At 41.2% G+C, this 21,358-nt stretch overlaps 1 protein-coding gene across 5 annotated transcripts; it reads left to right on the top strand.

The window, feature by feature from the left end:
• The first annotated feature begins 4,648 nt into the window (after window positions 1-4,648).
• Window positions 4,649-21,051, top strand: LOC149271947 (cyclin-dependent kinase 11B-like). 5 transcript variants are annotated; one of them, XM_089506971.1, is made up of 19 exons: window positions 4,649-4,759; window positions 5,512-5,627; window positions 6,006-6,103; window positions 6,225-6,363; window positions 6,990-7,126; window positions 12,190-12,312; window positions 13,914-14,009; window positions 14,224-14,388; window positions 14,491-14,556; window positions 15,150-15,346; window positions 16,841-16,931; window positions 17,073-17,194; window positions 17,661-17,766; window positions 18,621-18,742; window positions 19,126-19,233; window positions 19,324-19,440; window positions 19,797-19,945; window positions 20,067-20,256; window positions 20,959-21,051. In XM_089506971.1, the coding sequence occupies exons 1-19, from the start codon at window positions 4,649-4,651 to the stop codon at window positions 21,049-21,051; spliced, it is 2,346 nt and encodes a 781-aa protein (XP_089363097.1). The 5 variants fall into 5 exon arrangements, with proteins under 5 accessions (XP_089363097.1, XP_089363096.1, XP_089363095.1 ...); XM_089506970.1 differs by having other exon boundaries at window positions 6,006-6,115; XM_089506969.1 differs by having other exon boundaries at window positions 6,006-6,139; window positions 14,227-14,388.
• Window positions 21,052-21,358: the final 307 nt, after the last annotated feature.

Below are 21,358 nucleotides of genomic sequence, written 5' to 3'. Positions count from 1 at the left end.
TCTGCCATGCCCTTACAGCCATTAATTCTACCACCAAGTTTCCCATTTAATTCTCTTCTGTTCCTCCACATCCCAAGTCAGTGGACCATTAATTAAAATCACTTTCATTGGAGGCATCCATTGGTTTGTAAGTGGTTTCCCACATAGGGACACTTCTTGTTCAAAGCTAAAAACATTGACCTTTTACGAGCCGGATCATAATCACAAAGCATCATGTCTTATTTGGACCCTACTGGCATCCATACAAACCACAAACATGAAGACCGCCCCAGAGGATATATATATTCAGTGATGTACTTTCTGGAATCAGGAACAAAAAAGTCCCTCAAATGTAATATGTTAAGACCACCTCTTAAAATTATTTAAGAACACTTCTGGGCAGGGCGAACCACTATGTTTAGTAATTTTTTACTAGGACCTTCCACTATGTTCTTTGAGGCAACTGTCAATGCAAACCAGGGAATGACTGTAAAGCCTTTTTTATACACTGGGACCATCCATTCGTGTGCTAACATCACCATTTTACCTCTATGAAAATAGACAATTTTGTTTTAAGCTTTGTGGAACTGGTATTATGAATGTGTTCTCCTATTAGTTAATGTCCACTCCCAACCACTAAGTGCTTGAAATGCATTCAAAGGACCACTGTTGTTTCCAATATAATCCATTACCCTGTTTTCTCTGTCTCTGTATACTAATCTAAATCTAATCTACTAACTGGCCGGCATTATGTCATTGTATTCCCGGCAGGTTGAGATTATCGTGCCAACGAGGGCAGGCTTATCACTCACTGACGTTGAGTTACGCTTTCCCATATGTCTGGCAGCAGTAGGAATACTCAATGATTTGTAATGTTCTATTTTCTCATATCTTTTGGTGTTTAGGTACAAGCTTTCAAACAGTCACATGGTGTAAACATATCTTTAAAAGCAGAGACATTCCAGAGAGCTGCTAAGCCATAATTCGACAAGTCTTGTGCTTACTTTTACTTGGATGCATGTGGGTGCGTTATGTGTACATATATGTGTGCTATATGCGTATGTATGCGTGTGTATGCATATCATACACCTGTGACAGTGTACTTTTTCATGATGTAAAAAAACATTTAGTATATAAAGAATTCTACACCACAGCTACAATAAAATGTCATTCTGGACTCCAATGATGCGGTTGGCCCTGGTTTCATGGGTAATTGGTGCATTGGGGAAAAACACACCCTTCTTCCTTCATTGTATTGGTTTTACTTTTTTCTATGTTATAGATAATCAAACCTCATCTCTTCGTTTAAGTAGTTAATTGCCCTTATTTGTCAGATCCTTCTAATCCACTAAATATTTTAAACATATAGCCCCAGCTGGTATTCAAAGACGGCCACTTCCCACGGCTATCGAGCATGTGCTCGCCAGCGATAGTTTGAATGCGACCATCACAGTCCTGCAGTTGAAGTCGACGGGAAACTTATAAGTATCTCTAATTAAAGTGGGACACCTAGTCATAAAGCGATCCGTGGAATACTATTTGATCTACGGCATTGCGTAGTGCAACTGAGATTGTGTCAAATGTGCCTGAGATTTATTTATATTGAATTTTTTTCGTAGAAATATTTTACTAACGTGTTCCTGTGTTGGTCTCTTCTGTGGGTGCAAACAAGGAGCAGAACTGTCCAAACAACATTCCCGATCCGCTATTCCATGACTGCTCCTTGCTAGCACTGAATAGACTTAGGGGGGAAGATGTTCGTGTAAATACAAAACTGCTGATTGGAATAGAACGTGTCATTGTATTAACAATCACTATATTGTTCTTGGTGCCATTTACCATTTGTACATTGTACAGAAATCCTTATTTTTATGAGATGTGGAAATGCTGATTTTTTTTAACTGGTTTTCAAAGTGCGTTATTGTATTGTGTGCAGCCTTTTATCGTAGCAGTAATTTTTCATGTAATGGGCAGGTTCTCTTTCATGTACACGTCATACCTGGGAAGCTCTAAGAGCCGGTTTCTTTGATGTTTTATGACCGTTCGGAGTGTAACCGGCTTCCTTGATGTTTGGTAAGCAGCTTGTATATGTGGAGACCCTGGATATGTCTACATAATGTCTCTTTCCGTACCTTGATAGGTGGTTTTACTTTTTTCCCCAACAAACTTGGTCTGCTGTAGCTACCACCTCTAGGGCCGGGTTTGCTAAACGTTAGCACTGCAGCTTCCATAATGTTCATCTTTTGTATGTGTTGCTGATTATCATGGAAGTTCAACAATATCTGGAGACCTATCTGTCGGAGGAGACTGAACAATTCCTGTTGCGTTTTCAAGGGGAGATAGGCACTCCTAACAGTGCGGGCCATTAGCTCCTCACAGATGATTATTTACAGAGGGAAGACAATCATCAGCTGGCCTACGGTGATCCAACGAGACCCGGAAACCATTTGCCATTGTGGAGTATCTAACGGCCAACTTGGGTTGGCCATTTCTTAATTGACTCCATACTATTATTTAAGTAAACTTTTGGGAAAGGTGAATTAAATTTAAATCAATCCAAACCGGGACCTATGGTCTTAAAAAAGAAGCCATTCTACCCCTAGGGTTGTTTTACATACCGTAAATCTCGGTTACCCAAGTTTAGCCTTTGTATAATTCCATATGCACATCATGGAACGTTACGTGATACACAGTGAAAAGCGGTATGGAATCATAGCTTTAGTTTTAACTATACGTTTATGATCTGTGTAACCCGTAGTTTGTGTTGGGCTGCGTGTTTTTCTGGTTATCTGGTGGTATATAAATATATCTGTATTTTTATTTGCCTCGTAAAAATAAATGTGAATATTTGTGTTCATAAATATTATGAATGTGATTATTGCTGTCGCACGTGGATAGGTTTGTTGCATGGCATGACACGCAGTAGAAAGCTTCTGCCGGTAATAATGAGACAAGCCACGTCGGTGCGCAGAAGATGTAATAAAAGGCAATTGTGCATTAAACAAAAACAATAAACGGGGTAAATTGGACATGGTGGGGTTAGTGGGTTTTACAGTATAACAAAAGGCTGGGGCATGAAATATGCTAAAACCAGGCGCGCTAACCAGGGGAACCCACTGAAAAGTAGGCTAAGAATGGACGGCCTCCCAAGTGATCCAGTAACCGACAGACGTGTTCTGGGGCCAGCAATGCAGCCGGATCCGGGGGCCAGCAATGCAGCCGGATCCGTGTCTGGGGGCCAGCAATGCATCCGGATCCGTGTTCTGCTGACTGAACAGGTACATGCGCAGACTGATGGGACACCCAGAGTTAGTTCCAGGACTTGAGATGTAGATATATATATTCGGGATGGGATGTTCCAGGACTTGAGATATATAGATCTCTCTCTTTATATATATATATATCTATATATTCAGGAACGGGTCACACTAGTTACCATTATATGTTTGTTAGTTTATATTTGTGCTTTATTATTGTAATCATTTGGGCCATAATTATATGCTTTTGCAAAAAAACCCAAAACTAATATAAACTAACCTGGTTAAAGGATAACAAGTAGCGTGGGGGGGGGGCTTAGATCAAACTGAATGCCCCACTGCGCAATCAGTTAATATCCTTTTATTTGAGTTGGGGGCCACTGCGGGCCCCGGAGTGTCAGCGCTTCCCCCGAGTCTCCGGACACAACCCATAGCGTTTCCAGATATGCTGATTACCGTACGTGGGAACTCTCTGGGTTTTTGCCCCAGTCTTAAGGTTAAGGGGCAGATTCTCTGGGTAACAATATGGAAGGACTACTGTTATCATAAACATGTCTCACAACTTTCCTTTCCTACCAGTATGTTATGGTTGATATCCCTGCTTGAATACAGGTGACTTAAGTGTATCTTTAAATAATGACAAGGTTTCCTTGAGGGGTAAAGTTAGAGCCATTTGCGAGTCACTTCGTAGAGTATTCACGATGTGATAGTAAAAGATTAATATTTAAAGAGTCTCTGGGTCCGCTCATTTACATGGTTCCCGGGTATTCTGGTTATTATGGCAGAGGGTGCAGCGCTTACACTTCGCGGTATTTGCGAAAGAAAAGCCCCGAGGCGGAACGGTGACTGGCGCTACAGAAAAACTCCAGGGCCTCTCTAGTCACCGCTTCAGCAATCTAACATCTCTATGGTACTACTAATACCTCACACGAGTGCGACGCGCCGGACGCAGGAAGTGAGCCGCCGGAAGTTAGCCGTGAGGCCTCGTTTTGTATTTGCTGTGGATTGTTACTGCTCGGGGAGAAGAAAGTCGCGTTTTAGGTAAACCATTCACTTCATGTCCGCGCGTTATTATTTTCTTTTTCCGGTGACGGTGGGAGTGTATGGGTCACAAAGTCACATTTCCCTATCTACCGTATACAGTTATATGGTGAAAGCCTTCGGGACAGTATTCAGAGCGGTCCGTGTTTTTCGCGGGAATAATAGTTAAGGGTATATATCTGTCTTTCGTACTTTAGTCATGGGTTTGATAGGCCTAGTGAGTTAGATTGTATTTACAGAGTTTTGTAATGTTCGCGTTGGAGTATATCGCCAGCGCCTGCTGGGTTCAGTGCTTAAAAAGTTGATGGTGGTGTACCTTGAGACTTCGCTTTACGCTGTCATTTCTCCCAATTAAGGTTGATCCACTCCAAATGGGGGATGAAAAGGACAACTGGAAGGTAAAAACACTGGACGAGATATTGCAGGAAAAAAAACGGAGGAAAGAGCAAGAGGAGAAAGCAGAACCAAAGCACTCCAAAAATGTGAGCAGCGCACCCATACAAGAGGTCGTCTCTATCGGACCGATGCCTTAAATTACTTGGAGTTCTTCTGCGATTGAGGGGCGACAGCTCACCGTTAAATACCCCCAAAAGAATCCCCTTGCCTTCAATTTCTGTGAAAGTGTTATTCAAGGAGACTTGTGTTTCATTTCTTTGGTTATATATAGATAGTGAGCCATGCGCAGCCGCCACTGCAGGGTATTCCGTTAGAGATCTCGTATATTCTGGTTAGGCAACTAAAAGTAACGTTTGTGCAGGGGCTCTGTCGTTATCGGTTAAGTATATGTGGTAATTATAAGCGGGCAAATCGTATGTGTATGTAGATTAGAGTAGGTATATGGAATATTTGTCTAAGGTTCAAATAAGTTGTATGTATTTTTCAACCCCCCCCCCCCCAGTTTGTTAAAGATTAGTTCTAGTAGCTCCAGCATGAACTTTTATTTGGGGTAGGAATATGTAATGCTGGCCTTGCCATTAGCTGCTGTTGAACATTTAAACCATTACACACTAAAGTTAACAAAACTAATGTAGGTAACTGATCTAGTTTGAAACTTGCCATCGTTGATGTTTTTTGAAAATTATAATGGGTGCCATGTACTGTTTGTTACAGAACGGCAGAGCTCCAAAATCTAGCATTTTGCAGCAGTTACTTGGCAAATAATGTGTATTGTGATGCCTGTCTGGCCAACACATCCTCTGTTTTCAATGCATTCTTTAAATTTCTCCAACATTAGGCTGATGACCGTGATTCCAAAAGAGATTCCTTAGAAGAAGGAGAGCTTAGAGATCATAAGATGGAAATAACAATAAGGAATTCCCCATATGGAAGACAGGATTCATTGGAAGACAGGTATTTGTGTGACTTTAAGTCCTATTAAGACTTGGTTGTACCAACTGTTGCAGCCAAACGAGAGCGTAAGATACGATTAAGCTCTATCGATAAACACTGAAATTTAGGTTTATTCTTTCATGTATTTTTGAAAGATACATTATTTTGCTTACTGTGGTAATGGGGTGGGTTTCTTTGAGCACATTAAATAAAAAAGTATTATATCTGACCTTGTCTCTGCTTGTGCCCTCTTTGTATTGAATGTATTTGTGTATTTCGGATTCAGAATATCCACCTTTAAATAAATACATTAAAATAAAAAAATGTATTACTGTTAAGCAGTAATTTAATTCAGACTCAAACAGCCATGTGATATGTAATTTTTAATTTATCATTTAGGGGTGAGGAAGATGATTCCCTGGCTATTAAGCCCCCACAACAAATGTCGCGAAAGGAAAAATCTCACCACAGGAAAGATGAGAAGAGAAAAGAGAAGCACAGGAGGCGAAGCCATTCAGCTGAAGGAGCTGGAGGTACCATCTCTTTTGAGCCTTTATTTATGATTCTATTCCATGCCACTTGTACAGTGAATTTTGAGCTGTTTGTTCTTTTGATCAGGCAAACATGTTCGAGTAAAAGAGAAAGAGAGAGAGCATGAGAGGAGGAAGAGACAGAGAGAGGAGCAAGACAAGGCCCGGCGTGATTGGGAAAGGCAAAAGAGAAGAGATTTGGCTAGAGAACATTCTAGGCGAGAGAGGTAAGCATGTCTTTACAGGTTTTGGAGAATGGGTTACATGTGATTTCCAAAACAAGACCACATTTGCTTATGGGTAGATAAATCAGTGTCTTGGACCAGTGGCACGGTCCACACATTTGTACTCGTGGAAGAATGGCCTGAAGGTGAATATATTGTGGTACTGTGCAGAAAAGTTACTTTAAAAAAAAAAAAAAAATACATTTAGTAAGTAATGTTACGGGTGTGGTGTTAGGAGACGGAATACATTTTTTTTTGTGCATGTAGGCAACAAGCCTGCATAATTTGTTTATGCTACACAGAAGCATGCCATTATCACAACACATAAATGAGATGATGCATAACGTAGACACACAGTGCAGTCAGTCCACAAGACATCAGATGTTAGTGGATAAACATACTGCACCTAGCTCAATCCAAGCAAGTGCCAGGCTTTGATTAGGATCTACTGTGAAATAAATACCTAGGTATAAATCCCATGGTAATATTTAATATGTCGATAACTGAAGGGCTTGCTGAGAAAGTGTTTGAGATTCATTGCTGATTAGTCTGACAGCATGCAGTGGTTAAAATAAAATATATACATGTAAAGTTCAAATTTTGTATTTATGTTTCACTTGTGTTTGCAGAGATCGTCTGGAGCAATTAGAGCGTAAACGGGAGCGTGAGCGGAAGCTGCGGGACCAGCAGAAAGAGCAAAGGGAGATGAAAGAGAGAGAGAGAAGAGCAGAGGAGAGACGCAAGGAACGTGAAGCCAGAAGAGAAGGTATCTACCCCGACAAGCCTGCCTGCTGGCTGCTAAGGCATTCACTTTATATTACTGTGCAAGTCTTGTTTCTGATGCCCCTTGGGAAGTCCCTGGAATGTGAGATGACATTGAATGGAAGTGATACCTAATAACTCTATTTTTGCCATGGCCACCACCTGACCTTTGTGGGGTTTTTGATGGCCAGCTCTTGTGATCAGGTCTTGCAAAATTTTTGAGAAGTGTTGTGTGTTCTCAATAGCACTTAGACTTAACAGTAGTCAATGTTTGTTTTTTGGCTTGATGTATTTCAATGCATCGTAGTGACAGTTTGTGGCTAAAGATTATCAGGGTAAAAATACAATGCATGGCTCTCACTCAAATAGTGCCAGCCTTACCCAGGGTTATTATTACTTATTAGCTTTAGAAAATGGTATATACCGTATTTTCTCGGATATAGGCCGCACCCTAATATAGGCCACACCCTAAAAGTTTGGTGCTTTAAAAAAAATTTTTTTAATAGATATGCTGCCACTCTGCCCCCCCTCAGAGATATGCTGCCACTCTGTCCTCCCCCCCTCGAGATATGCTGTCACTCTGCCCCCCCCCCCCGACTTACCAGAGCAGACTCCCGGGTGTCGTGCGAGGCCGGCGGGGGACATCTACGCAATACGCGTATACAACTTCCGGTGCCAGCACTTCCGCTGAGTACCGGCACCGGGAGTTGTATACGCGTATTGCGTAGATGTCCCCCGCCGGCCCCGCAACCGCAAGACACCCAGGAGTCTGCTCTGGTAAGTCTTGGGGGCAGAGGTAAAATGCATCGTGCGGACGGTCACCGGCTGCGGCGATGCGCGTAAACAACCTCCGCTGCCGGCACGTCTGCACGATGTGCTTTAACAATCTCCCGTGCCGGCACTCCCCCCATTAAAAGTGCCGGCAAGAGCGTATCGGAGAGTAGGATGCAGGTCCCCTGCACCGCTGCGGGGGATCTGTATCCTAACCCTGCTGCCTGCCCGGCGCCCGGGACTGCATGTCCTGGGCGTCGGGCGCTAGACCCCGAATATAGGCCGCACCCCCACTTTAAAGACTTAAAATGGGGGGGGGAAGTGCGGCCTATATTCGGGCCAATACGGTAGTTTGATTTTTTTTTTTTGTTAGATGCAGTTATGCCACCTTTCAGGGATCGGTGAAACAGTGTTTTATAAAAATGAGCTGTTTTTCACTTCAAACTGCTTGTTTTTGTTCCCTGCTGCTGCAAATCCATACACGGCCATTATCAGTGTATTCCTCCTCTTGGGTTTGGCTCAGGATTGAACCTAGTGGCTCCCTAGCCTGCTCTTCGACGCACTAGACAGCCCAATGTGCTAGTCGTAGTTGCTTTGCTGAGTTTTTCACATGGATACCCTCTTCAGAGATTGAAGGAGACTTCAGTGATTTAGAAATGTTGTGTCAAAAATGTTTGACATTCATTTACAATTTAAGAACTGTTGCTTTATATGTAAGCCTTGGATATATTTACAACGGTTTCCAGCGTGGATAGATTAGTACTCCTTTTTATATAAGAAATACCTTTTTAACAGGAATCTTTTCAAACATAACGAGCACACAGTTTCCTCCCGCTGCCTCCTATTAGTTCAGAACTTCTGAGGTTCATATGAAACACACAGTTGGAATAGGGACATAATACATAATCTGCCCCCACATAACTGCAAGACACGAAAGCATTGCTCATGGTGCAGTTAAAATGCCCACGGTGACTGCTTTGCACAGAGAGCCTTGAAGAAAGGGCTCTGTTACCATGTTCTGTTAATACACCTAACAGGTATAAGAGGCGAAAGATATTTCCAAACAAGTCAGATGGTTTTTTTTTTTTCTTTTCCGTGGTTTCCAGCTGTGAGCCATGGGCAACCCAGTAGCTCTAGAATGATACTGTTGTATAGGTTACAGCGTAAGTCCTCCATTTGTCACTTTTGTATTTCAATATACGTAATTTGTTGCATTTTATATTCCAATAATCACGTATGCCTTAAGCATAAGCATTTGATGGACAAATCCTAAGAATTGGCTGGTCACCGGTTCCCGATTCATTGCTGATGCCCAGCGTTACGTATTTTATGATATTTAGCTCTATAAACACTTTTTCTAAAGAAGGGGCGTGACACAAATATCAAAGCGTTTTGTCTGCCCCTGATTTAACCGCTGGATCTCATATTTATTTTGGAAAACGTGTTTTGTGTTATGAATGTGTTCACCCAAAACATACGATGGTGATGTCCTATGGCAGTTGACGCGATGACTGCTGATGGGCACACTGGCCGCTTCAGTCCCCGCACCTAACGCAGATGATGCATCAATAGGGATTTTCAGCAGGTCGGTAGCATATTGCTGCATAAAGAAGCTCATATGTCCCAAAATAGTACTGAAGTGTGAATAAGAGACTCCACATTCTGTTGCCCAGTACAACTACAAAGGCAAATGCCCGATCTGCTTTTTTGGGGGGGCAGCTTTGGTAAGCTCTTCAGTCTCATTTAACAAAGTTTGGTTTTCTCTAGTAATGACACGTACTCGCCACTAGGGTGCACCGCTGCTCAAACTAATGCGTTTTCTATGTATTTTTGTTTTTTCATTGCAAGGTGAACACCATCATTGCATTTAATGAACCGGTAGTTCTAAACCTGTAAAGACCTATCCCGCCTTGCCGTTTAGTGTATCTGTACATCATGCCTTCCAGGGCTCGCAGGATCTGCGCTTCCTATGCGCAGGAGGCCAGGGCTCTTGCAAGAGAGTGAGAAAATGCAGTACAGTGCACACCTTGCAGATGCAAGAATACTTGTAGAGTTTAGCACTCAAAGTAAGTTGTTGCTTTTTACACTGTTTTCATGGCAATGACCTTGTAGCAATGATGTACTGCATTTGTACCTTCTTAACCCCTTCACGACCAGTAGAGCCGGCACCACCACCACCACATAGCCATGATCTCACCCGTTAACGTAGCGGCAAGGTACAGCTTTGTTAGCATAAAAGCAGATGCCCTGAAAAGTCTTCTTTTTAAAAAATATTTTCTTTCCACCCTCTGGAATTTGATTACATTTTGTTCTCGTGCTAACTTTTGCAATCAGTCTTTATTTTTAGATGTCTGCGTATTCTTTACAGCAACATGAAAGTGACCTGGCACACAGGAGGATGCCTAGCATTTTCTGGCACAAAGTCAGTGTTTTTTAAGTAGATTGTGAAGGTCTAATTGTGCAACACATTCTGGTGCTTGGCTTCCTTGACTGCTTTCTCTAGGCATCTACTAACAAATTGCGATTGAGACGTACTTATTGGGATCCGTGTTTAACCACAAGCTTATGCTTCTTGGTGTCTCCTTTTCTTTCCTCAAGTAGCCAAGGATCAGTAAGCCACACATCTATGTAGAAAATTGTTTGAATTATATTTTGTGACCAATTTGTGTTTGTCACAACAATGGCACAAAAAAGTATTTGCGTTGTTAATAAGATGTAATACAGCAGTGGAAAATGTATTTATCATTTGCTTTCTGAAGCTTTTACATGTTTATCTAACTCAGGACCAGCTTACTGGGTGGCCAAGAGCAACCAGTAATATGGTGGCTCATAGAGCAGAATATATGTAAGCACTTGTTAAACTGAACCCGGACGAATATTGTCTGTTTCCTCTCTGCCAAAAATAAATGACCTGACACCCAGTTTATAAGTGTACACTTTTATAGGTAAAAAAGCAGGTGCTTCTGTAATATCTTATTGTGATAACAATGAATACCAGACATGTTCATGGACTTTACGTTGTAAGGCGGTCAAATATATTTATGTATGTATGAAATAGGAATTAAATGGTCATATGTAGGAGCAGAAAAAGGTGATTCAACAGAAATCTTTTGTAAATTGCCCTAAAAATCCCAGCTTGTGGTTCTGCAGAAATGCCATGCGGCTTCTCCCTTTGGCCCAGTTTCAGTGGTAAATCTGAGTGTTTTGTTGACTTGCATGTTAAAAGGAATGAAATATTAGCTATTCTTACATATGTATTCTTACATATTTCTCCATCAAGAACAAATGTTCAGTGCCAGCATATACAAATATTTTCTTCAGCTTAAATGGAAGAAAGAACATTAAATAAGCAGCCAAATATCATAGCCTCAAATTTGTACTTTATGTAAAAGCAAATAAATTATGTCTGTGGATAATTTTTAACAATTTCTGTCCAACTCTATTGCTATTGGAATTTCGATCTATCCTGTTATGGCTTTTGTTTGCTTTACTGCAGTCGACTACAAAAGTTAATCTCAGTATATTAGATGCTTATTTGGCATATTCTTATTTCATTTACTTCTCCATATTGTCTTTGTGATTTTGGAAGAGTGTCCGTTCACAAACCCCTCCACAGTAAATATTGAGCCCCTTTTTCCTTCTTTGATGTGACCTCCAAAGATGGTTCTTATTGGCTAACAATAAGCCCGTGTCTTTCCACATTGTATGTATGTTTGATTATCCAAAGGATCCTCTTGATTCCTGTTTCTTGGTCCTATCCCTGTAAGTTCTTTGCGATTTACCCCATTTTCCTTTAGATAGTAAATATTGTGCCTGGGCATTTCTGGAGCCTCGTATCTCCTGGGCGGCTGCTGAAAGGGTCTTCGTTTCTGCTTTCTTCCCTTTTGTAAATATGTCTGCACCCTAATTGTATTATTTTGTCTTAATGTAAATATCTGGGATTTTAACAGGCGTCAGTTGGCCTCCTCCCGTCATAGGCACCATACTTCTGGTAAATTGTAAGCATATACTTTGGTTGAGAATGCAATATCCCTTTAACCAATAACCCCTCGTTACAGTGATCATTTTAGTCTATAGAATGGTAATTTCTGGAAATCTCATTAAAATGATTGCATACCAGTTTCCAAATGAAACCTGCTAAAGGTTTGGAATCCAAGAAAATGGAATTATTATTATTATTATTATATATTATTAAGCGGTCTAAACAAGACCCATTGCGTGCAGTTCCATACATATGTGGATTTCTTTCTTTTTTGTAATAATGTTCTTTCTCTGCTTACCTAATTTCTTCCCCAGTGGCTGCGCACCACAGAACAGCCAGGGAGGAACACGGAGAGAAAACCAAAGTGAATTATCGCAGTCGCAGCCCGGTCCGGCAAACGCGCGAGAGAACTGATGGAGGGGACATGAGAAAACCAGGTAAAGACTACTTTTCTTGCGTGCTGATGTTTAACTTCTCTATTAGATGGTCTGTAGTTGATATCTGCTTTTAGAGTAACGGCCTGTTGGTTTCAGTGTAAGCTGGTGGTAACCCCCATACCTAATTATCTTGTCCCGAATCTGCTACCCTTCTCACGTTCTCTTCTGAGGCTTCCATGACTCGGCAATAGAAGATGAGAAGCAACGCTATCATTTCTATTCACAGAAGTATTGTTTTTGTTGCAGCAACCTTTATCATTTGTGAAAGAACTTTCTAATGTCACGTTATCTCTCCATGGAAATTAAATTCGGTTGGAGACCACACTACATGTTGTTAAAACCTTTGCATTCACTAGCTGTTCTGTGACACTTTAACAACTCCCTTCAGACCAACATGGTGATTTTTTTAGTTTTTTATTGAAGTTTTTATTTCATTGACTATAGTAACTTACAATACATGAAATTATATATATATATATATATATATATAAATAATAAATTAATGAATATTAAAATAAGAATATACTAACTGGATACAAATACTCCTGACTTAGAAAACAAAAACAAAAACCACTGGCCTTGTTTCTACCTTATTGTGAACCAATTATTATTATTATTACTTAAGTACATGAAAATGAAAGGGAAAAACACTATAATACATAGCATTGTTACAGTAGCAAAGACTTACATTTATAATTAGATATCCAAGCATACCTACACATAGTATATGATATATGTAGAAAGTCAAGGAGAAAAACTAATACATGTTTCTCCGTGGGCCCGTATACACAAATCCATATACAAAGATATACCGTATTTGCTCGATTATAAGACAAGGTCTTATAATCGAGGTCGTCTTCTAATCAGACCTCGATTTAGGTTGCCAGGCTGCTTACCGGTGCTTTGGTCGCGAGCAGCGTCTCTTCCTATAGCAGCAGAGCAGGAAGCTAGTAGAGTGTCACATAACTCTGCCTCCCCCCTCCTTCCTGTGGGGGCGGGGCCAGAGAAGTTGCTCGCACAGCCGGGCCCCTGCAGAAGTCCTCGAGTGAGAGATCTGCAGTTCAGGTAAGGGGGTGGGGGAGGGTTTTTGAGCAAGTATGTGTGATTAATGGAATGAATGAGTATTTAAATGTTTGTGAAATGTGTGTATGATGGTGTATATGGTATATGGTGGTGGTAGTAGCATGGCATAGGGAGGCTATACTCGCACTCCTATCATCCCCAGGTTCCAGCATGTACGGGCTGCCTTGGCTTGATAGGAGTGTGATTTCTGTTAGCAGGGGGGCAGGTTGGCAAATAAAAGGAAATAAAAAAATATATATATTTTTCTCAATCATAGCTTTTATTAGATATGAAAAAATTGTTTACATGCATTAATATTTACTAGTAAAACTTTTTTTTCTATAGGGTAGTCTTATATTCAGGCTTTTTGTTTTTTTCCTAAATTAATATTTAGATTTTGGGGGGTCGTCTTATAATCGAGCAAATACGGTATATCCCTACATACACATGCATAATATACATACACGTATACCTACACATGCATATACACCCCTGTTTCAACATAGTGATTTTAATCAACTGCTGTTTCTTTTTCTCAGCGAAAGAAGACAGACCCGAAGAAAGAGACCCTCTGTCAGACCTGCAAGACATAAGTGATAGTGAGAGGAAAACTAGCTCTGCAGAGTCGTCCTCGGGTAACACATTCTAACCTACTGTTCAATGGTTGTGTAGTGCGAGCATATATACTAAACTACTCGACATCTCCAAAGGTTGTGTCACTCATAAGTACTGCTTTGTGGCGGAGAGATTAATAGACACATGTTGACACCTATGTTGTATGTAGTGAATGTCCAGTTATATTGCATTCCATATGTTTCTGTTAATATATTGTATTATGTCTATCATCAGCAGGCACGGCGTCCGGCTCAGAGGAAGAAGAAGAAGAAGAAGAAACGAGCACCGAGGAATCAGGGGAAGAGGAAGATGAGGAGGAGGAAGAAGAAGAGGAAGAAGAGGAGGAAGAAGGAGAAGAAACTGGAAGCAATTCAGAGGTTGTGTCTGAGCAGACTGCAGGTAAGACTGATATGGTACTGTGAATATATTCTATATCAGTGTGTTGCAGTATTTAACTATCTAGTGCTGGACTCTCACCATCTTTTTACGCTCATTTTCCAGAGGAAGTTAGTGAAGATGAAATGAGTGAGGAGGATGAGAGAGAAAATGGGAATCATGTTCCAGTTGGTAAGAAAATGAATTGTGTAAAGAATATGGGGAGGTTTCGGATTTACAGACTTACAGATTTACGTGGGAACCCTATCTGAGATTTGAAGTTTTATAGCGCTCCAAGCTTATTATCCGTGGCTCGGTTTGGACACAGAAAAAGGGGGGGGTAAACAAAGTCTACTTTGTAAGCCTCTAGCGAATTTCAACATATGCCAGTAGCAGATTTAGCAGACAAGCTAAAATTATATGAAGTTGATGTAAAGTCATCTGTGTAAGAGACCTCTGAGGTGTCAAATGCTTATGTAACTTTGCATCTTTCTATGTCAGCCAATTTAAAGATATCAAATATACTCATTTTGAGCTCATACAGCTATATCTTTTCTGATGGTTTAACGTTTAAAATATATATTAGCAAGAAACTCCATGTACTGTATGTATATCATATACAGTTTCATGAGGTCTGGGTTAAATTCTGTTTTTCAGGAATATGAGTGCCCATTGCCTTCTTAGTATTACAATATGAGCTTATTGGTAAAGTAGGCAATGGACATTGAATTTTATAATTTAACAGAAAAATAGTAATGGTTCATGTCTTCCCCTTAACCCTGAAGTTCCAGAATCCAGATTTGACCACGACTCGGCTGAGAGTGAAGAGGAAGAGGAGGAAGCGGATGATGATGAAGATGAAAAGAGGGATGTTAGCCCTCACTCTAATGTCCCAACAGATGGAGAATATGTTCCAGATTCTCCTGCCATGTCTCCTGTTGAGCTGAAGCAGGAGCTGCCCAAATATCTCCCAGCTCTGCAGGCAAGTCGGGCTGTTTTCTGTGCGGAACTCTACATGCATAGTATCCCCACGTACTTTTCTACCGTCTGCTGGAGAAACTCGTGAAAATGCACTTGGTATAATAATAATACCGTATTTGCTCGATTATAAGACGACCCTGATTATAAGACGACCCCCCAAATCTTAATATTAATTTAGGAAAAAAAGAAAAAGCCTGAATATAAGACGACCCTATAGGAAAAAAGTTTTACCAGTAAATGTTAATTCATTTAAACACTTTTTTTAATAAAAGCTATGCTTGAGAAAAATATTTTGGTTTTATTTCCTTCTATTTTCCAACCTGTCCCCCAGTTATGCACATCTGCCCCAGAAGTGCCTTATACCCCCTATATGCCACTGTGCCCCATGATATGCCTTTTAACCCTCTAAATGCCACAGTGCCCCATAATATGCCTTTTAACCCTATATGCCACTGTGCCCCATGATATGCCTTTTAACCCTATATGCCACTCTGGCACTTAGAGGGTTAAAAGGCATATTATGGGGAAGAGTGGCATATAGGGAGGTTTAAGGCATTTCAGGAGGCAGAGTGGCATTAAAGGGGTTAAAAGGCATTTCACAGAGCACTCTGCCTCCAGAAATGCCTCAAACCCACATTTAACACTCCCCCTCCCTCCTCCAAACTTACCGGTGCTTCTGAGTTGGGGGGGGCGCATAACACAGGAGGGTCCAGGTCCCCTGCATCTGAGCCCCAGGTGCTTAGTCCGGGCAGCATGTAGAGCTCCACGCGAATCGCGTAGAGCTCTAAGCACCGGGGACTCAGAAGCACCGGTACGTTGGAGGGGGCATAACACAGGAGGATGCAGGTCCCCTGCATCCTCCTGTGTTATGCCCCCCCCCTCCAACTTACCGGTGCTTCTGAGTCCCCGGTGCTTAGTCCGGGCAGCGTTTAGAGCTCTACGCGATTATATCGTGTAGAGCGTAGAGCTCTACACGATACAATCGCGTAGAGCTCTACACGCAGCCCGGACTAAGCACCGGGGACTCAGATGCACCGGTAAGTTGGGTCGGGGGTTAACACAGGAGGATCCAGGTCCCCTGCATCTGGGTCCCCAGTGCTTAGTCCGGGAAGCGTGTAGAGCTCTACGCGATTGTATCGCGTAGAGCTCTACACGCAGCCCGGACTAAGCACCGGGGACTCAGAAGCACCGGTAAATTGGGGGGGGGGGATTAACACAGGAGGATCCAGGTCCTCTGCATCGCTGCGGGGGATCTGGATCTTAGTCTCATAATCAGACCTATTTGAGGTCTGATTATAAGACGACCCTGATTATAAGACGAGGGGTATTTTTCAGAGCATTTGCTCTGGAAAAAACCTCGTCTTATAATCGAGCAAATACGGTAAGTCTGAGCTAGGAGATTGGCTGTTTATGTCAGTAGTTCTTGCTTTGTGGGTTTTTGTTTTTAATATAATACTTTTCACTTCAATCATGTTCTGCGGTGTCTGCCTTACAGGGATGCCGTAGCGTGGAGGAGTTCCAGTGCCTGAACCGTATTGAGGAGGGAACGTATGGGGTGGTGTACAGAGCTAAAGACAAGAAAACTGGTAAGTAACGTTGTTGACCCCAGGCAATGTATGCAAGTATTCAGCTGGAAGAATCTGAGCTGCTGAATGGGGGTATTTTTAGCTATTGGTATAACAGTTTGTTTTTGAGAACACATTTTGACAATTTCCTCGTTATTATAGATGAAATTGTGGCTCTGAAGAGACTGAAAATGGAAAAAGAAAAGGAAGGTTTCCCCATAACCTCACTCCGCGAAATCAACACAATTCTTAAAGCCCAGCATCCAAATATCGTTACCGTCAGGGTAAGGCATCTATTGGGATTCCCGATGGCACGTTTAAAGGGCAGTGACTAGCCAGCACTGATAGTTGGGTATTCTGTTCTCATTGGGTCACTAAACTTGGCCTTTGACTGTTATTTCCAAACATTATTTTGAAGAAATAATAACCCGCTAATAAGATTTCATGCTGAAATACGTCTCTTATTTTGCAATTGGAAAAACCCTGCATTTGTTTCATTTGTAATGGTTATATTTATACAAGAGTACTTTCCAGCACCTCCTGTTTGGTTAATGTTGAAAATACCAATGTAATATTGTCCATGAAATGATATGTTTTGGCAATGAGATTGTTGCCGTTGCTTGTGATTACCGGATCAGTGACTCTTCTTTTTTTGCCAAAGGGGCAGCAGCCCCATCTGCAGTTTTGTGCAAATGCGTGGCGTCTGAGATTTTAGGAAGACACTAACACAAATGTAATTTTCTTTTATAGGAAATTGTTGTAGGTAGTAATATGGACAAAATCTATATCGTGATGAACTACGTGGAACATGATCTTAAGAGTCTAATGGAAACCATGAAACAACCTTTCCTCCCAGGTACATGGTAGCCCCTTGTAATCTGTCCCTTTACAACGATCATTTCATAAACAATTATTGATGTTTGAAGGGCTTTCGTGTTTTGTGAAGCGTTAACAGGGCTCAATGTCTCTCCTTGGTTTGCACAGAATAATGCAGATAGGTAAATTGTTGTCCATCAGTGATGTCCAGGTCCACGCATTTAAGCGACATCACATAGCGTGTTCAGCTGTGGGTGAGAAATAGTTGGGTTTGATATCAGATAACTGTTGCAGATCTTGCACCTTGCAAGCAGATGTTTGAGCGTTTCTCTACTGCTATTCCTATTTAAAGTGAGTCAGGCTAGCCTCATCTGCTGGCTAAGGTGGCTTCGGTTGAGCAGAACATGTGCCTTTTCAGAGCAAGAGGGGGCTGAAGGCCTTTAGTATTAACTATAAAATGACATTCATGTCTCAGTGTTTAAGTTAAATGGTATCACATAGTCCACTCTAAATGGGATATTAACGGCACGCTGGATTCTCGGCACAGCGTCTGAAGAAGAAACTGGCCGATCTTCAAGCCCTTCTGAAACACTGAAATTTAGAACAGTAAATCATTTCTAAAATGAATTACGCAATCAAACCGATATTGTTTTGCACTTCTGTCCTGCCATTTTACAATTAGTGGGTTTTCTGTTTTTCTTATGGCATCTGTTCATGATTTATCAAAAGCTGAAAAAAAAAATATAAAACGCTTCTGAAGCAGAAGTTATTTTTCTAGGAAAAATGTGATGAAATAGGACAGCCTGTAACACTCCAGACCCTGATGAATCTAAAGTGATCAAAGACACTCTCGATACCCTTGATTTCAATCATTTTCATGTTAACTCTTTACAGGTGAGGTTAAAACTCTCATGATTCAGCTGCTACGAGGAGTGCGGCATCTCCACGATAACTGGATTCTCCATCGAGACCTTAAAACCTCTAATCTGTTGCTCAGTCATTCTGGCATCTTAAAGGTAAGGCCTCTTAAAACGGGCAACACATAACAATTTTAAAACATACTGCAAAGATATCCACGTTATAATCGTCATTAATTTGCTCTATTTCTCTATTGAAAATATACAATTGCTTTATACCAATAATGCTGATATGGGCTGGAATAAGGTCATATGTACTGGGTTAAGAAAGCCTATACTGGTCACCATCTATCTACAGGCCATGGACATTGAATCCTTTTTTTCTTGATAGCTAAACATTTGTGGCACCCTTCTCTCCAATCCCAAAAGTATACTTGCCTGTCTTTAAACACTAAGATGTCATAGAAAGTTCCACGGAAGAGTAACGATGCCTGTTCTTACCCTAGTTTACAATCAGTGAGTAACTGCTGTGACTTTTTTAGGTCGGTGATTTTGGTCTGGCTCGTGAGTATGGTTCTCCACTAAAGCCCTACACCCCTATAGTGGTCACACTGTGGTACCGGGCCCCGGAGCTGCTACTTGGTGCTAAGGTATGTGCCGTCCTCTCATATTCAAGACATTTTACTCTCAACAGCCGGTCAAAACTATTTGCTTTACACCTTTTGTTTTTTTGTATTCAGGAATATTCTACTGCCATAGACCTGTGGTCTGTGGGATGTATATTTGGAGAGCTCCTTACCCAGAAGCCATTATTCCCGGGGAAATCCGAGATTGATCAGATCAATAGAATCTTCAAGGTAGGAGCTTTGCATAAATGTAAGATGTGTCAGAATCATAAGAGTACTTTAAAATCTCAGCATTTTGTTTTGACATGTTTGAACATTTTCCCTTTGAGTACTTAAGTGTAGCTTTTTATATGGAGATTGTAAGTTATTGAGTCAGAGTAAATAATTAACGATAAATCATATTTAATGTTGTTGATGCGTTTGTCTGCCAAGATGATGAATGAAAAATCCAGCTGGAACGGACGCTAGCTCAAAAAATGTGAACTATTTTTTCTCAGGGGCTGACTGGGGGAGGCAAGCCGTGGAGATGAATGCTTTTCATTTGTGTAGCCCGTTTTGTAGCTTTAGTTTTGTGTGATATCTTGCAGGATCTTGGTACGCCAAGTGAGAAGATCTGGCCTGGGTACAACGAGCTTCCCGCAGTGAAGAAAATGACCTTCACAGAATATCCTTATAATAACCTTCGGAAGAGATTCGGAGCTCTTCTTTCAGACCAAGGGTTCGATCTTATGAACAAGTACGTATTAAAACAAAATTAGTACTAAACCTTGGAATTTAGTGCATTATGAATTTCCGTTTCCGAACTGGGGGTACTTTTTCTCTGTGCACTTCTCAGTTTCCCCTGTTTTATTGCTCAGGTTCTTGACTTACTGTCCAGCCAAAAGAATCAGCTCGGAAGACGCCTTAAAGCATGAATATTTCCGCGAGCCACCACTGCCTATCGACCCATCCATGTTTCCGACTTGGCCAGCCAAAAGCGAACAGCAGAGGGTAAAACGTGGAACGAGCCCTCGTCCTCCAGAAGGTGGCCTGGGGTACAGTCAGCTGGTGAGTGGAACCGCAGAGCAAAAAACTCTTACTGAGGAACATCAGAAACGTATCCGCATTAATCTCTCTAATGCTATATAAAGAGTATTCTTGGAAAACATTGTACAGACGTTATCTGCGTGGATTTGTCTTGAAGTTGGGTAACCGTGTCGTGAGCGTTTACCTCCCTCACAATGAAACTAGCTTCTCCCAATTCTAAAGATAATTAATTCGGACGTGGCAGTTGGTGCAAAATCAGAAACAGATGTTTTTACTCAAACATTAATTTTGTCTTAAAGCTACTAAATACGATATTCCTCTAATAATCTCCCTGCTGCTTTTCCTGCTTGCTGTAGTAAACTCTGCAGTCTTATTACATACTATGTCTGTCTGTTTTGTGGCATTAAGGTTTTGCAATTAACTGGTTATAACGTAATGAAAATGAGTGTTCGTGGATCACGGCATTGCTTATGCTTTCAGTGGGTGGGGAAGCCGTGGCAAAACGCTAAGCATAAAGCTATGGCAGAAAAGGGGATATTTCTGCAAACTTATCGAGACGGGAACGTGCAATTTTTTTATTGAAGCGCTTTGTAAATATTAGAAACTTCTTCATATAGGATATATGTGCTTTAGCTGCAGTGTTCCGGTAATCGTTGCTTAAAGGCCTATTCCTCGATTTGTTGCTTTTACTAATTCTAATCACTGAAATTCTGTTTATTTTAGGGCGATGATGATCTGAAAGATACCGGCTTTCACCTGACCACGACCAACCAGGGAGCTTCCGCCGCTGGTCCTGGCTTCAGCCTCAAGTTTTAAACCTGCTCTAAAGGGAATCAACATTTTCTCCTCGGCCCCAAGAGAATCACGAATCATTTTGGTTCACAAACACAAAAGTACAGACAAACTATTCTTACTCTCCGATAGTGATATTTCATTCCAACCTGGATTGAGCAACGTAAAAAGAAAGGACATCAACAAATATTCCCAAGTCATTGACCTATTTATTTTTCACCGTTGTATATTTGTAGAATTAAAATACATTTTTAATTGTGTAACTTGATGTTGTAACCTACTTCTTTGGTTCCACGGGGGCCGCTTTAGAAACATGTTAACCCTTCATGGA

The sequence above is a fragment of the Sceloporus occidentalis genome, unplaced genomic scaffold (assembly GCF_023333645.1).
Source record: "Sceloporus occidentalis isolate IW3139 unplaced genomic scaffold, rSceOcc1.0.p SCAF_442, whole genome shotgun sequence".
NCBI classification, from domain to species: Eukaryota; Metazoa; Chordata; class Lepidosauria; order Squamata; family Phrynosomatidae; genus Sceloporus; species Sceloporus occidentalis.
Note: the sequence above shows the minus strand (reverse complement) of the source record. Positions and strands in the feature narration are given on the sequence as shown.

What these genes read in the sequence shown, in the direction of transcription:
- LOC149271947 (XM_089506967.1), top strand. Translation starts at nt 4,649, where the DNA reads ATGGGGGATGAAAAGGACAACTGGAAGGTAAAAACACTGGACGAGATA. An exon ending in CAGGATTCATTGGAAGACAG is followed by an intron (nt 5,628 to 6,005) that starts GTATTTGTGTGA and finishes TTTATCATTTAG; the next exon opens with GGGTGAGGAAGATGATTCCC. An exon ending in CAAATATCGTTACCGTCAGG is followed by an intron (nt 17,195 to 17,660) that starts GTAAGGCATCTA and finishes TTTCTTTTATAG; the next exon opens with GAAATTGTTGTAGGTAGTAA.